At 36.6% G+C, this 16,952-nt stretch overlaps 1 protein-coding gene across 2 annotated transcripts in view; it reads right to left on the reverse strand.

The window, feature by feature from the left end:
• The window catches only part of LOC131148021 (serrate RNA effector molecule), a 60,150-nt gene extending 46,670 nt beyond the window's left edge, over positions 1–13,480 (reverse strand). The window contains exon 1 of one of the 2 annotated variants that reach the window (XM_058097763.1): positions 12,922–13,480. In XM_058097763.1, coding sequence (XP_057953746.1) covers positions 12,922–13,328 — 407 coding nt within the window. In that variant the 5' untranslated portion in view covers positions 13,329–13,480. The remainder of the gene's footprint in view (positions 1–12,921) is intronic. The other variant, XM_058097764.1, reaches the window with a different exon arrangement.
• Positions 13,481–16,952: the final 3,472 nt, after the last annotated feature.

Below are 16,952 nucleotides of genomic sequence, written 5' to 3' on the forward strand. Positions count from 1 at the left end.
ATCTCATGCCATTTTCAGATCTGAGGGTGTCATACCTAGATGAGAGGCTTTTGTTAGATTAATATCTTCATTGAGCTTGAAAGGCAGCTTGATAAAGAAATCAGAATTTTTCCAAAGAGGTTTCTGGTGATCAAATTGATCATGGCTTTCAGCACATAGCTTTAATAATTGATCTTGGATAGGCTGATAATTTGGATCTCCTTCTTCTAAGGAATATATTTTGGTCATAGGAGTAAAAGGCTTGAACTCCCGCTTGCACTTGATTCTTGTGGGAAGGATTCAAAGGGATTTGGACTGGCAATAAACATCCCATCCTAATATGACATCTTTATCGGGAAGAGAACTTCTAATGACATGAGCCCAGATTGTGCAATTGGGAAGTAGCTTGATTCCAGCTTTGAAGAACTGGGTGTTATGAGACCAATATTTTGAGGGGAGAATCTTTGGATTAATCATGGTCTTGTAAGAACCTGTATCAACATATGCGATAGCAGGAATGGGATTGCTATATTTTTTCTAGGAGAATTTGGATTTGAACATGAGGGCTTAACTGGGACTGTTCTGAAAGGAACATCTGTCGAGCTTGGAACACTTCTTCAGGAGAATCTAAATAACTATCTTTATCTGAATCAGAAGGATCAGTGGTAGGAAGAACAAAGACTGTGTCACTATCCATTTCTTCTTGTTCTAAGTAGATGGATTCAATATTAGCATCTTCAACTTGTAATTGTTGAATCATTTTTGCTGATTTTGCTCGATCATAAGGACACCGTTTTGCAAAATGTCCCTTCTTGCCACAGATAAAGCATCGGGAAGATTTCCTTGTTCCTCTTTTGTGCTTCTTCCAGAAGAATTTAAACTTCTTGGACTTCTTATTACTAGGGACTTTGTGAAAATGCTTCTTCTTTTTTGAGCTACACATGCAGCTTTTATCCTTGCATTTAATCTGTAAATAGGGCTTTTTACACTGCTTGTTAAACCTGTGATTTTGTTAAAGCATTTTGGAAAATAACTCATGAGTATCACAGAGTTTATCCAAAGAAGCAAGGGTCAATTGTTGAATTTCTTCGAGAGAGATTTCTCTAAGTGGTCTTTGGAGAGAATTAATTTTCCTCTGGAGTTTTGCTTGAAGTTCCTCACGCAAAGAATTGATATAGACTTGTCTCAAATTTTCATCATTGAATCCTCCCAAGAGATAGTATCTCTTGGACATTCTTTGGTAATGAAATTCAAGGTCTTTTCTCTTCAGAGAACAGCAATGCATCTCAAAATACTCTTGCCTGACTTGAGTGGCGTGCGTATCTAGGTCTCCAATGAATTCCAGGTAGAGAGTACCGAGTGCAAAGGAAAGGGACTGTGATCTGATAATTTGCAGTTGTTTGTAGTCTCCTAGAGCTTGAAACCAATCTCTGAGAGATCCAGTAAATCTGGATGCGAATTCCATTAAAACAGCTTCTAAAAGATTCCCTATTTTGGATAATTGAAGATCAATCCATGCTCCGAATTCTCCTATTCTGTCTCTCCATTTGATTGGAGGAATATCATCAAAGGAGAACCATGGGCAATTAGAAGGCTTCAGTGGGAAGGTTCCTTGGGGTTCCTGAGCTCTTGTTTCAACTTCTGTGGGTTCTTCAACAATTGGAGTGGTTTCAGACATATCATCTGTATCCCGAGCCCTAGATGGTCCAGGGTCTGTTCGAGCAGCCATGAGCATCTGAGTGATATCAGCAACATGTTCTTCTTGGGATGAGGCTGATAAGGCTTCAGTGGAAACAACACTATTATAATCACTTACAGAGGTTGATTCCGATGGAGAAGAAATCTCATCAATGAGTAAGGATGGGTATTTGGGCTCAAATTCAGATGGAATCACAAGGGCCTTAAGTTTTTGTTCTGGGTAAGAGGTAGATGGTACTGGTGTGGGTGAAAGAGGATTTGGTCGTGAGGTGTTGGAACTTGCTTTTTTATGTATGAGGGAATGTTTTCTGAAAACTTCAGCCGTGTACTTAAAGTGTTTGGAATAATATGGTTGTGTATATGAGGATGGGGGAGATGGTGAGGAAAAGGAGTAAGAAGGAGTGTAAGGATAAGCCTTGGGTATATAAAAGGATGGTGGAGGCGGAGGTTTGTGAAAATCTTGCTCCATCTGGGATAATTGATCTTTTAGCTTTCTGATTTCTGCCTCTTTGAAATCAAATTCTGCTCCAAAGTACCTTGTCTTTATGTAGTACCTTAAATCTACATCAAGCTGGTCAATTCTGGCCTTCAGGTCGGTATACATCTGTTCAATTCTGGAATCAAATTGGCCTATGCGGCTGTCCATTCGAGAGCTCTACGAGATTAATCTATCAACTTCGGTGTCCAGAATTTTAAGAGTTTCATTTCGAACCCTGGTGTTTTGAGTTTGCCAATTTAGGACTTGCTCAGCTTGAGAAGGCAGCTTTTTGGTTCCATCAGGCTGGATTTCTGTAGGCTAGACAAAGGGTTTAGAATAAAGATTTGCCTTTGGTTGAGATTTTGATTCAAGAGGAGGGAAATTTTTATCATATGAGGAAGCCATAAAACAAGGAATGGGTTCTGGAACTGGATGAGGGGTGGCTTTAGGAAATTCAGGTATGGGTTCTGGTTAATAATCCTTCTTCTGTTAAGATTTGGAGAGCTCTTTCATAGATCCATAGTGGTCCTGGCTTTTCTTTGGCAAGATTAGGCCCTATCCAGGGACTATCTGGATCTTCTGGTCCTCTTCGTTTAGGAAGAGGTTTGCACGTACTCCGATGTTGGTGAGGAACGAAATTGCAATCACAATCTTCATCACACATAAAGGGATCGACATCCCATAAGAAATGTCCTTCAATCTTGTCTGTATAGACTGGAAATCCATCAGCTTTGACATAGCTTATGGGAATTTTGTCTTCAAATGTGACAGGGCGAATCATAAGAGACTGGAATATAGGGGGAGTGCTGGACGAAGGAGCCTCTGGCGGTTTAAATACTGTCTTTACTTTTCCATCAGAACATCTTTCAAACTTAGCTTCTGAAAGATGGATAGGTTCCTTTTGCTGATGAAGTTGTTCATAGCTGGTAATCCATTCTAAAGGAATAACCTGCTTCAAATCGTCTCTGGAAATTTGCCTTGGAATTTGAAGAATGGTGAGGGCATCATCTCCTCTTTCTGCAGTAATCAGAATAGTATTTTCAACATTTCCTGGGAGTGGAAGATCAACAGCATGATCTTGTAGTCGATAAATGAGCTCATGATGAAGGGTAGCCATATAGGAGGATGCTATCTGTGGAGCTCCTAATATCTGCAACTGGATCTTCATACAGTTCTTGAGATTCTTATCCCTGAGAGGGATATTGAAATTGGGGAAGAAAGTAAGTGAAATGCTTCCTGCCTGGAGAGTGGTGAGAGAGGTGCCGATAATGGCATGCTAATACTGAGTGAATGTAGTGTTAAGAAGGGTAATTCTAGCAGTGACTGGGAGACATTTCCGACCATGGAGAGTGAGGATTAGACGGATAGCACCAAAATGGAGATGGGTAAAACCCTCCTTGATCCATTGATCAATCATATCTTGGCTGATCTCAAGGTCTACATATTGTTTCTTGAAAGAGGAAGGAATGAGGCATTTATCAAGAGCGGTGGTCTGGACATACTCTTTAACTGGTGATCTCTGATTAGATATAAGGGTTCGCACTTGTTGTGCCAAAGATTTCTTTCTGCGAAATATATTGTAGGGACTTAGAAGAGGAAGAGAAGTTTCTTCAATCTGAGCTGAATCAGGTATGTAAGTGTATACTCAACAAGGTTTGTGATTTTTGAGGAGACAGTTCTCTTGATGGAGGGAGGAAGAGAGATGGAAGAAGAAAGTCGTGCAGGAGTGATTTATGTGCTCTGGGATTCTATGGGGAAGATAAATTCCTTACTTCCTGCTGCTTTCATTCTTATTGTATTCACCTCAATGATCTCAACTTCCTGGACTCCAGGTAAGATGGCTCTGATATTAATTAACAATAATCTTGTAATTAATGTATATTTATAAGATATGACTATCATACAAATTTATGTTAAAAATAGTATTAATAACTAAATTAAAATTTTTAGTTTATCAAATGTTAATTAAATTTATAGATGGCTCTTTTTACCAAAAGCATGATTTAATTATAGTTTATTAATAATTAATAAGTTATAACGAATAATAAAATATTATATGGTTAATTTTTAATTAACAAATTAATTAATAATTATCTTAACTTCTATTTTTAATTAATATTTAAGCATTTTTATTAAGTAAAAATAATATAAAATTATTATTTTGATTAACAATAATCTTGTTCTTAATTTACATTTATAACATATGATTATCATACTAATTTATTTTAAAATATTATTATTAATTACATTGTTTAATTTTTAATTAACCACTTAATTAATAATTATCTTAACTGTTATTAAATATTTTTATTAAATAAAAATAATATAATATTATTTTTTGATTAACAATAATCTTGTTCTTAATTTACATTAATAACATATGATTATATCATATAAATTTATGTTAAAATAATATTATTAATTAAATTATGATTTTTAATTTTTAATATTAATTTAAATTAATAGTTGGTTCTTCTTCTTCATTCAAGAATTGGCTTATGTTTCATTAATAATCAATATGTTATAATACATAATAAAATAGTATACGATTATCTTCCAATGTATTTTTCAAATTAGAAAATAACCACTAAATTTTCTTATATTTACAAAATTGACCTACTTACAAATAGTGACACTTATAAATGGTCAAAAAACTATCTTAGATTGCTTCTCAAAATTCACTTAAATAGTTCTCAAAATAATGGTTTTTGGAAAAACACATTTTTTTGAAATAAGTGTTTATTGTAGTACAAACCGAATACCACTTCTTTGTAAAAGTGCTTATTTTAAGTGATAAATGCTATAAGCACTTTTCTTTTAAATGCTCACAAATGGAGGCTAAGAGGCTTGACAATTGGAAGGGGGCATTTTTCCTTTGGGGGTAGAATCACCCTTATCCATGCCTATTTATCTAGTATCCTACTATATTAGTTTTTTTGCTTTTCAATTTCAAGTGGGGATTGCTAAAAGATTGAGAAAATCATGAGGGATTTCTTGTGGTATGGAGTCAGGGGCTTTAGGGATCATTTAGCTTGTGGGAAGAAATTTGTAGGTCGAAATTTGAGGGAGGACTGGGTCTTGGAAATTTTGTCTCTACAAACATCGCCCTTTTAGCCAAGCGGTTTTGGCATTTTCCCCTAGAAGATCACTCCCTTTGGCATGGTTTCATTAGAAGTATGGTTTGGGCGAGAATGGGTGGATTACCAATGTTTGCGATGTTTATCCCTTGTTTACTCACATTAAATTAGTGGTGGCGAGGGGTTCTCGGATTCAATTTTGGAAAGATCCATAGTTGAGGAATGACGTTCTAGACACATCTTTTCCTCGTTTCTTTCATTTGAGCTCAAGGCAAAATAGTTTGATTTCATTCTTTGTGGTTGACTCTAGTAGCCCTCTAATTTCTTAGAACTTTCAATTTCATTTCGGAAGATCTCTTAACGATAGAGAGTTGTTGGAACTTTCATCTTTGTTATCGTTATTGAACGATTGTCATATTTCTTCAGCTAGGGATATTTGGTCTTGGGTTTTGGATCATTTGGGGGTGTATTCTTGTAAATCTTTTTTTTTTTTTTTGAGTTTTTAACCCATTCTAATTCATGTTTTCCCCTATATTCATTTATTAGGAAGGCCAAAGCTCCCCAAATAATTAAGGCTTTCATTTGGCTGATTGTGCTTAATAAAATCAATACTAATAGCCTGTTGCAAATTAGGAGACCTATGAAGGCTTATTTCCAGATGTTTGCGTGCTAAGTTATTTGAATTTTGAAACGGCACCTCATCTATTATTACACTGCAATTATGCTTGGAGAATCTGGAATAAATTATTTGGCATGATGGGAGAATCTTGGGTCTGCCCGGCATCAGTGGAGGAATTGTTATCTATTTCTTTTGAGGGGTTTGGTAGCAGGAAGGAGACGGCTGCACTTTGGAAATGTGGAATTTTTGCAGTGTCGTGGGGATTATGGTTGGAGCGTATTGCACAGACTTTTTTCAGGGAGAAAATTGAATTGGCAACTGGTATGGGAGAAGATTAATAGCATGGCCACTTTATGGTGAGTTGGCTTCGGTTGCTTTAAGGGAGTTAGTTTTTCAGAGGTACTGTGAGAATGGAAGAATCTCTTGCTCTGATTTTTTTTCCCAGCTTTTTTTAATTAGTTTTTTTTTTCTGGATTTTCCAGAATTTTGATGGGAGAAGTCTTTTCTCCTTTTTGTAAATTCTTCTCTTATCAATGAAATCTCTTCTTTTGTTATTAAGTATATGGTGGCAGACAGACAGGCATAAATTTGCACCTTTCTTAAAGTGGGGCCGAGGCTAAGTGGAAGGGGTTATTTGAACTTTGCTTCTGGGGTGTGGAAGTGGATAACTAGAGAATTATTAGCAGATAGCTTACACAGTCTCATGGGGTTGAAGGATTCAAACAACTTTGAAATGAAACTGTGAAACGGGGAATGTTCTGCAATCACCCGATACTCCGATAGCAGCTGGCAATGTGCAAATTCAAGTGGATCTGAGGTTTCTGGCATGGAAATAGATGCAGCGGGGCGGTGAGTGGAAAGCTAGGGTTTCAAAGGGTTGAATAGTTCACAAGGACGGGGGACAACGATGGGCTGGATTGGACCTAGAATTAGTCAGGTTTTGTTGGATTTGGGTCAAGTGTCAGGTAAGTAGGGGTCAGAGAAGTCTGCTTGTGTCAAAGCTCAACAGATGCAACATGAGGTAACTACTGATAATGCCCAATTACTTAGTTCTAATATTCAAGCCCAACAGCATGGAAAAGCCCGGTCCTTACCCACTTACAGACTTTATGCCATTGACTGGGTTTAAATTTCTGGGGAAGCCATGGTGCATGCCAGCTTAGATTTCTCACGAAGTGGGCTGCAAATCCCAGGGCCATGAGAGCTCATTTCCTCGACCAAATAGACAGGATACTGCAGACAAGAAGAGAGAAAATAATGATCTCATTTAAGGGGCAGGGGCGTTTTACAATCAAACACCCAAAAGTGAGGACTGACAAGAAAGGCAATTGATGCTGCTGGCCAGAGGAGGTGATGCAGGGGCGGCATCAAGTATCTGCAGCCATGACAGATAGAAGGGAGGAAAGGGGAAAGGAAAAGGAAGAGCGGAAAGAGGAGATACAAGGGAAAATCTCACATTCACTTTAAATTCAAATTTGTCAATAACTGCCTACAACATGACTTTCACACACTATTTATAAGAAAGTCTCTTCACATGAAATTACACATATACCCCTAAACTACATTACATTACAAGCATACCCTTAGAATACACAAATATTACAAACAAGGCCCCACCCCAAATACACCTAACCCTATACTAGTCGATACTAAACACACAGATAAGTTCTAACAAAACCCAGCAATCCCTTTACCCAATTCTTCTTAATTGTTCTCCAACAAGGATCTTTCCAATGTCTTGCGTCTTGTCCTACATCAAATCTCCCCCCAGTTAGAAAAATTTGGCCTCAAAATTTGAAATATGAGAAACTTAAAAGCAAGAAACAAACTTGGATTCTTTGAAATCCAGCACTAGAGTGACACAAGAAACCATGTTCCATTAGCAGCACCATAGACTTGAGTTGAGAATTTGCATCAATAAACACATCGGGAATGACAAACTCAACAATAGGGATGTTTGAAAGACTTTCGACGTCTTCAAACACATCCATTTCCTTTCTTGTTGTGTCTTCAAGTTAACTCTGGCAGATTCTTTGACTCGACTGATAGGTAGAGCGGGCTTCAAAAATGATCTTCTTACCATTATAACGGAAGACATGTATCCTCATAACTTTTGGTCATGCCCAAATATTCAACCAAGGAGAACCAAGAAGTACAGGGCCAATATATCACACCAAACATTATCAAAAGTCACCCATCAGAATAGGAACTGAAAATCTTTCACAAACACATACGGTATGGTTATCAACCCAAGATGTCTCATACAACTCTGGTGAGATTCTAGGTGAAGCTGCAAACAAGTGAGACTCCATTTCTAGGAATCACAGTCATAGGACATCTTCCATCAATGATGAATTTGCAGAATTTTTGCCCCATACCTAAGAAACATATGGAATGGCTTGATACTATGCTCAAAGTATTGCAATAGCCAATCAATTTTCTAGAAAGTTGTCAGCATATTACTAGATTTATTTATATATATAGCAACTATATATATCACCAAAAGCCCTTAACACAACTGCCCACAATTCTCAGTCTAATCATGCAAAACCACAAACTAGACTCCCAATTTTCAAGAACTATTCAATTCACTGTAGATATTGGGCACCATGCTAAAACAAAACAAAGTCACTTTGAAAATTCACAAAAATGCAGCAATAGAAAAAACCTGATTTTTAGTGCTGGCAGCAACAATTTAATTTTCTTGCAGAATATCATGCCCATAGTCAAAATATCTCTCTGCAGATCAAAATATGGTAGAAGAGAAAACCCAAAATTTCAGGCGCATGAGACTCCGATGAAAATTTGCAGGTAGGCCTTTCTGTGGACTCTATTTCTGATTGTGATAATGGCGTTACAAGTTACAACTTACAACTTACAACATAATGTCTGAAAAAAAAATAGTGTTTCGAAATTATGGGGCACAGTTGTAATTTTTGGAGAAGTTACATATGAACAGTACCTCTGCTTTCTGGGATTTTCATTGATTTTAATGTAGGGCACTGACTGGAATTCAAAAATCAGAGAGAAATTTGACAGAATTATGGGAGAGAGTTAGACGAATAGGAGAACAGAAAAGAAGGGAAGAGGAATAGAAGAAGAAGATGGCAGCAGCAGGGAATTAGGAACAGACAAAGGACAGAATAGAGAAAGATAAAGATAGGATGAAAAAGGGCAAACAGAATGCAGAACAGAAAAATGATGAAGCAGGAAGAAGGAGAAGGAGAAGGAGAAGGAGAAGAAGAAGGAGAAGAAGAAGAAGAAGAAGAAGAAAGAAAGAAGGGAGATAGAGAGAGATTTGTTGAACAGCACTGAGAATAGAATAGAATAGAAAAAGAAAGAACAGAAATCAGAGGCAGAACCAGAGAGAGAGAGAGAATAAATAAGAGAAGACCCAGAGAAACAGAGTGAAAGGGGAAGATGGGGCTTGAAAAGGAAGAATAGAGATTGGTTTTAGGCTCTGTCGATTCCAAATGATGCAGGGACAGCATCAAGGATCTGCAGCCAAGAGGAAATGGGAAGAAGGAAGAGCGAATTGAGGAGAGGGGAGATGCAAGGGGAAATCTCACGTTCACTTCAAATTCAAATTCATCAACAATTGCCTACAACATGGCTTTAACACACTATTTATAAGAAAGCCCCTTCACATGAAATTACACACATACCCCTAATACTACATTACATTACAAACATACCCCTAGTATACACAAATATTACAAACAAGCCCCCAAATAGAGATAATCCTATACTAGTTAATACTAAACACGTAATTAAGTACTAACTAAACCCAACAATCCCTTGACCCAATTCTTCTGAATTATTCTCCACCAAAGATCTTCCCGAGGTCTTTCTTTTTGTCCTACATCAAGACGTCAAGTCATGAAGCTACTAGTGGAGATCATTATAAGTGCTATGGCGGAAACAGCATGATCTTTATTCCACCAAAGAAGGCAGTCTTTTGAGAAGATTGGGCAAGATTTATTGATTCAGGATAATCCTCTTCCAACAACCGAAGCAGCCAAGAAGATTGATAAACATTACTTGTGGTGGGAAAAAGTGCTGAAGCTCAGGTTGGTCAGAGGGAAAGTATGATGTTTGATTTCTAGTCTAAGAAAGGCCTCTGCCGCAGGCTTTGATAAGTCAATTGCTCGAATAAGGACTACGCAATCAGGTGGCAAGACGCAATTTTTTTTAGTGTAGCTCCACCTAAATTTGCATACAAAAAACGAGCTAAAGAGAAACCATGAGGGGACTTCTACACCTGTGGACTGTCAAACTAGCAGGCTCAGACAGTGCTCTTGGGAATGACTATAGCAAGGGTGGCAGAGGAGATGAAGAATCAGGGTGATGCATCATATGAGGAGAGTCAGTTAGATGGCACTTCTGAATGTGGCAATTAATCTTCCGCTGAATGAATTATGAGCCTTGTATGAATGTAATTCGGACACTTCTCTAGATAATACCTCCCATGTATTAGAGACCCCCATAGTAGTGATTTGAAGGGATTACAATTTTTAAGGAGGACAAACACTCTCTAGAACCACGTATTGATCAGGAGTGGAGGAAACAGGACAGCACTTTCAAAGGGGACAGTACTATTTCTCTAGAGAATTCTAATGAGAATTGACAATGGAGTTTAAGATCTCTTTGAACCTTTACTTAACCAATCCTGCTCGGCTGAAATTAGGCTGGATTGTGAAAAATCTAAAAGACAAAAAAGGTCCAAGAGAGTTAGATAGCTTACTATGTTCCATTAAAATTATGATGGGAAGGGTTTGAGAAACATTTATTAAATAAGTAGTCTCTTTCTTTTTTCTTTTTTCTTTTTTCCTTTTTCATTTTTTCCTTTTTCGTTACTTCTTGTCCTGTAGGTTGTAATGTTTCTCTTTCTCCCTCTTTACAAATTTTCTTTTGCAAATCTTTTAAAAAAAAATTTGTTTAAAAAGATTAATGATATGATGTTTGATGCATCAATTCATGGGATAAACCCTTATTATACCCATGAAACCATTCCCAATGCAAGCCTTAAACCTCACATTTAAGACCAATTCTAAAATGGCAAGCTTCCTACTGGTCAACAGCTTTTCTTTTTATCTTTAAATGAAAAGTATTGTATTATATTGTAGGAAAATAAGACAAAATATTTCCAAATATCAACAATCGAACACAAAATTCCAAAACAAAAAACAGCCCACAGGGACTAGTGGAAGATAGAACATCTACAAGATTTGTCATCACATTCCAAATAAACCCATTTTTCACAAAAGAAAAAGAGTTGGGAGTTTCTCTCATCTAAAACTGGGGCAGATAACCATAGCTTTTCAACAAAAAATTGCTGCTTTCATTCCATACCGTTCAAAAAAATACATTTGAGTACAAATCAAATCTTCTCCTTAGCCTTTTCATAAAAGGCCTTTGCTATGCAAAAACTTTATGTTTCACAAATCCAAACCAAACCCAACAAATACACATCATTGCTTACAGGCTTACAGCAACTCCGAAAGGCTTTTAGCGAATGACAGAATGAAGAGAAAGAAGCTTAACCAACTTGCCATTTTTTTATATCAAAACATATTCGCCAAAATTCTTTATTTTCTATGCAAATTATTAATTGTCAATACAAGCTACAAAAGTAGCATTCCGCATGAAAAAACCCATCCACCTATTGGGGCTCTTGTCTTCTAAATCATCTTCTATGGGAGAGATTCCCATCTTTCATGCAAATCCTTGCCAATAGAGCTTCACTGGAAGACTTTCCAAAAATCAGCTATTTGTGGCCAAATCCCTTCTAGGCCTATCCCTTTCAACTGCATGCACAAAGCTTCTAGATAATCAAGTTGAACCCATTCTCATCCTAATAAGCATCTCTAATAGAAGACTTCCAATAAATAACTTCCAATGAAGCCAGCCACTTGCCAAAGTCTCCATCCTGCCTTGGAAGCAGAATGAGAAGGGTATTATTAGGCAATAAGGGTTGCATACTTGCATCCTCGCTCCAAACCTCCAGCCAAAACTACCGCAATGGAAATCCAAAAACCATAGAAGCACATCTACTTCTTTCAAAAACATATGGCCAAAATTCCTCCCCACCAACGACTAACCCTCCTCCAAAATCCAACACTACCACTTAATCATCCAAGCTTGGTAAAGAGATCTCTAATCCCCAAAATTCCTATGGAGAGATTGATTAATTAGCCTATAGCAAGTTAACCAGTTAGTCAATAATATCAACCATAATCCCAACTTTAAAGGCAGCATTATTGTAGTTAATCTTAGTTGATTCTCGGAGGATGTCTTGTCCTCCACACATCGTACTTTTGTTTTGTCTTATTTAATACAAATTTTCTCATATTAAAAAAAAAAATGCCCCCAATCTGCATTACTATGTATTATTTAACTTCCAAGGAACAAAAAAAAAAGTAAATACAACTAGATTCTCGGAAATAAGACACCAGTAGCATGCTCTACTTGGCTTGTTTTATGAAAGCAACAGAGATATTTTTAAATGCAGACCAAATAAAATGTTAATATGAGACAAACTCACGCTCCAATAAGTACCGTTTTTTATAAAGTGTGAACAAATTTGCAACGAAAAAAAAAAGGAAAAATAAAAATATTTGGCACCTATAGTCCAACCTATCTTATTTGATTTAGCGACTTATTCATGGAGATGCAATAATTGAAAAAAACAGGCTCTTCCGGTCTTGATATCTTCACTCACTTATACTTGGCTTTGTTTAAAACTTGGAAAACACGAACGACAGAAGAAGAGGAAATCTTGTCCACCATTCTTTGTTCCTTGTTCATTCTCTATTAATATATATTTTTTTTTTATCCAAAAAAAAGACAGAAAATGAACATGAAAAAATATGCTTCTCTGGTTTGGTTATCAAGGAAAATGAGAAAAATGAAATACATCGTAAATCAAAATTAAATATTTTACAGTTGATCAGCCTTGATTTCTCGTTTCTTAAACATATTTCAATAAATTTTATTCTTTGATCCAAATATTTGAAATAAGGAAATTCATGGAACAACGCCCCACGACGCTAAGCTTACAACTGGCTTACCTTCTGTCGCCAGGTCCAAATCCTCCCCTTGGGCTACCACGGCGGCCATTGTACCCACTGTCGTCCCTTCTAGATCGCTTGTACGGCGGAAATGGAGGCGAGCGGCCAAGCGGTGAGTGCCGGCGACCGCGATATGGTGGAGGGGAGCTGGGGCTGCTCCTCCGCTTGAGATCCCTCTCCCTCTCTCGCGGCGGGGACCGATTTCTGTCATGGTCGTCGCCGCCGAGACGGGTTGGTAGGCGGTCGCCGTCCCGGTCGTCTCGCCTCTCCCTAGAGTCTCTGTCTCGACGCCTCGGCGGTGGCGGAGGTGATGGCTGAGGGTCTTCCGGGGATTTCGTATCATCCCGGTCAGGCTGGTCCCGGGGGGGGTCCAACGAGTCGACCGGCAGGTTCATGACTTCTGCCATGGCAGTTCAGGTGGAAAACCCTAGGTTGAAACTGGAAAATGAGGGACAGTGTGGAGCTGTTTCCCCTTCGCAGATTCAGTAGAAGACAGCGGGGGCCTGAACGGAGACCCGGTTCGACAATCTAGTCGTAGTGGTACGGGTTGCGGCCGTGCGGCGTCTTAACTCGAGGGAAGATAATTATTGACACGTGTTTTTTTAAATTTTTTTCAATTTTTAATATTATTTTATTAGAAACTAAACATTTTCCCCCAAAATCACTCCAATACACCTCTTATGGTAATTATAATTACTGCAATCGCTAGCAAAAGCTATAAAGATTAGTGGCAATTAATGTTGATAATTTGATTAGCCACTGAAAGAGGTTCATAAGTCATGGTAAAAGAATTTTAACGATAATAATCATAGTCATGGTTGAAGAATTTTAACAATAATAATCATTGTCACTACAACAACAAATCTTAAGTCCCACTAGTAATAATTGATTACATTTTATTTTATGGAATGTATTTTTCTCAATAGATTAAAAACTATAAAATCATTTTTCACAATCTCATTTCAAGTTATTTTAAACCTACTCCTACTCCTTTTCTTGTTAAAAACAATAACTAACTCACTTCTCTGCATAAGTGTTCTATTATGCCTGCGTTTTAAATATCCAAATCATTTAAGTTGCACCACCACTATCTTATTTTCAAGTAGTGTTATGCCTAAATTGTTGTGCATATACCCTGTAACGACCTGATTTTTTATGCCATTTTTTTTTTCTTTTCACTTAAACATATATAGCAAATCTCTCTGTATTATCTGCTAAAAACATCTCAAGTCCCAAGAGAGTACTGAGAAAACTCTGTTAACATTACATTCCTAAGCAACAGTAAGCATAAAGTTGTAAACTATAGTTACAATATCAAAAATCTAAAAAGTCCCAAATTATACATTACAAAACTCTCAGTGACATCCATCAAAAACCCTGAGATCTACCTAAACAACTAACACCCAGGAAACACTCGCCCTTCAAAAAGGGCAGCACAAGAACCTCTCTACCTGCAAGTCTTATCTGCTCGCCTAATTTGATCACCTGAAAAATGTTAAATCACTGGAATGAGACAACGTTCAGTAAGGTGAAACATGTTATCACTAGTGTGTGGCAAGTGAGTTACACAAATAATTTACTAGTATTTTACTAAAATCGTAAAACTAATTGAATAATATACTTTACAGCTTACATTTATCGCAGTTTAAAATACAATTGTACATCTAAGTTTTCCAATTACACATAATTCTAGTAATATAATAAATTTGTTGTTGTACTGTAAATTTGCATATATAGAAATAACTGTGATAATACCCTGAAAACTGAATGTCATGATTTAACCCCTCATGACATAGTTGTACAGCCCGTAGGTAGGACTTAACACTGGCTGGCCCACCAGGTAAATCAATTTGAAACTCTACCAACCATCAATCTGGCCCACTGCAATCTCTCCGAGCACGATAACTAGTCTCTACCTCATCAAATCGGCCACCTCAACCCAAACTTTTTGGGAGACTGCAATCTCTCCAGGCATGATAGACGATAACCCACACACTATCTGAGATATGTGGGATGTACTCTGATGTGAAATAGCAACGGTACCGTGTTCTACTATCTGGATCTGACTGAATAATTCATTAGGGTCTGATACTATTTAGTACTGATACTTATAATTATCTTACTGTTTTTACTATGAGTTTGAAATAACCATAACATTTTTAAACTGATATGTATATTTTGAATATTTGACTGAATAACTGAATAACTGGGTGTTATGGTTTTGAAGTCATGACATTCTGAAAAATATTATAAATCATAATTCTGAAAACTGCATATTGATATTTTCTGCTAATATACTGTAAAACATGATATTTGTAAAATTGTATAAATACTATACTAAATTGTTATGTACTCATGTCACACAATTAAGTAATTAAATTCCCATACTCTAAAATTTGCATTTCCTAATATAATAATATTTTGGAAAAACTGAATAATAAACTTATATATACATAATTTTCTAGTAAACTTTCTAAAATTCTTAACATAACATATTTCTCTTACTTATCTAACTAAGAGGTTGACCTCCACTCAACTCTTGCACCCTCGGTGTACCAACTCAAAAAACCTGCATTTACATATACAAATTTTCCAGTAAATCAATACACTCATATTTCCTGAGATTGTCTATTCATAATTTTTTAAAATATAATTTACTTGGACACTCGAACAGATACTTGCTGGGGTCTTCAACCCATGACTATAGGGGCTCAAAACATCCTACTCCTAAAAATATGACACCCCAAATTTATTCCACAAAATACCAATATATTCTCATATAATACAAAATCTGACCCAAAATAATATTGGTAATACTGAAAATACCTAAAAATCCACTTACCAATTCTAAGATGGTTCCCAAACTGTTCAAATTGAATTTCCGCTCCAGCTAAGTTATAGAGAATCTCCCCAGGATCATCGTGGTAGCTTCTGATAGTCGAACCAAGGGGAATGGAAGCCAGAAATCTAGAAATAAGTGAGATAAACTCGTTTTATAGATAGGGAAAATGAGAGGGAGAGAAATTTTTCGCTGAAAACCTATTTTCTGCATATTTATAGGTGGTTGGTCACGTGACCTCGTCGATGAGCCACGTCGCCTCGTTGACGAGTCCATGAAGGCGTTTTGTCGACGAAGACAGTGCCCTCGTCGACAAAATTCAGACCCTAAAAACAGTCTCTTAGTAAATTCTCGTCGACGAGATACGCGTCCACGTCGACGAACCCAAGAAGATGATTCGTCGACGAACGCGGAGACCCTGTCCTTTTTGTGAAATTTCCCTTTTTTTTTTCCTTTTCTTATTATTTAATTACTATAAATTCTCCGGATCTCTACATACCCATTCCTTACTTTCTCTTTTAATGTTAAACCACTCGTCCACCTTAATATTTGTATTTCAATAACTTTTACTTTTTGTACATATTATTTCCTAATTGTCCAACATTCTGAATCATACAAAATTATTGGTCTTATAACTATATTATAAAACTTCCTTTTAAATTTAAGGGTATTCAGCGATTACACAAACACCAAAAATTTATTAGTGTTATTAATATCTTGATTATCCAGTTTAATCTTCTTTCCGTTGCTACTCCTCACATTATTGAAATTACATTCATATATTTTGTCTTATTTCTACTTATCCTAAACCATTTAGACTCTAAAGTGGTTGTCTAAAGTTTTAGCTTAAATTCCACGATTCTCCTACTATCATCAATCAATATGATATTATTTGCAAACAACATATACTGAGAGATCTCATTTTGGATATTTTTAGTAAGTTCATTAATTATTAAAGTAAAAAGATAAGGACTTAAAATAGAACCTTGATATACACCTAATGTGACAGTCTTAACTATAAGCACAACTCTATCGTACATATTCTCAATGACCTTAGTAGATCTAATTTAAACCCCCTTTTTTCCTAAGACCCACCAAAGAATTTCCCTATGTACTCTATTATAAGTTTTCTCTAGGTTAATAAAAACCATGTGTAAGTCTTTTTTCTTTTACTTAAACTTTTCTATTAAAC

This window comes from Malania oleifera, chromosome 2 (genome assembly GCF_029873635.1).
Source record: "Malania oleifera isolate guangnan ecotype guangnan chromosome 2, ASM2987363v1, whole genome shotgun sequence".
NCBI lineage: Eukaryota > Viridiplantae > Streptophyta > Magnoliopsida > Santalales > Ximeniaceae > Malania > Malania oleifera.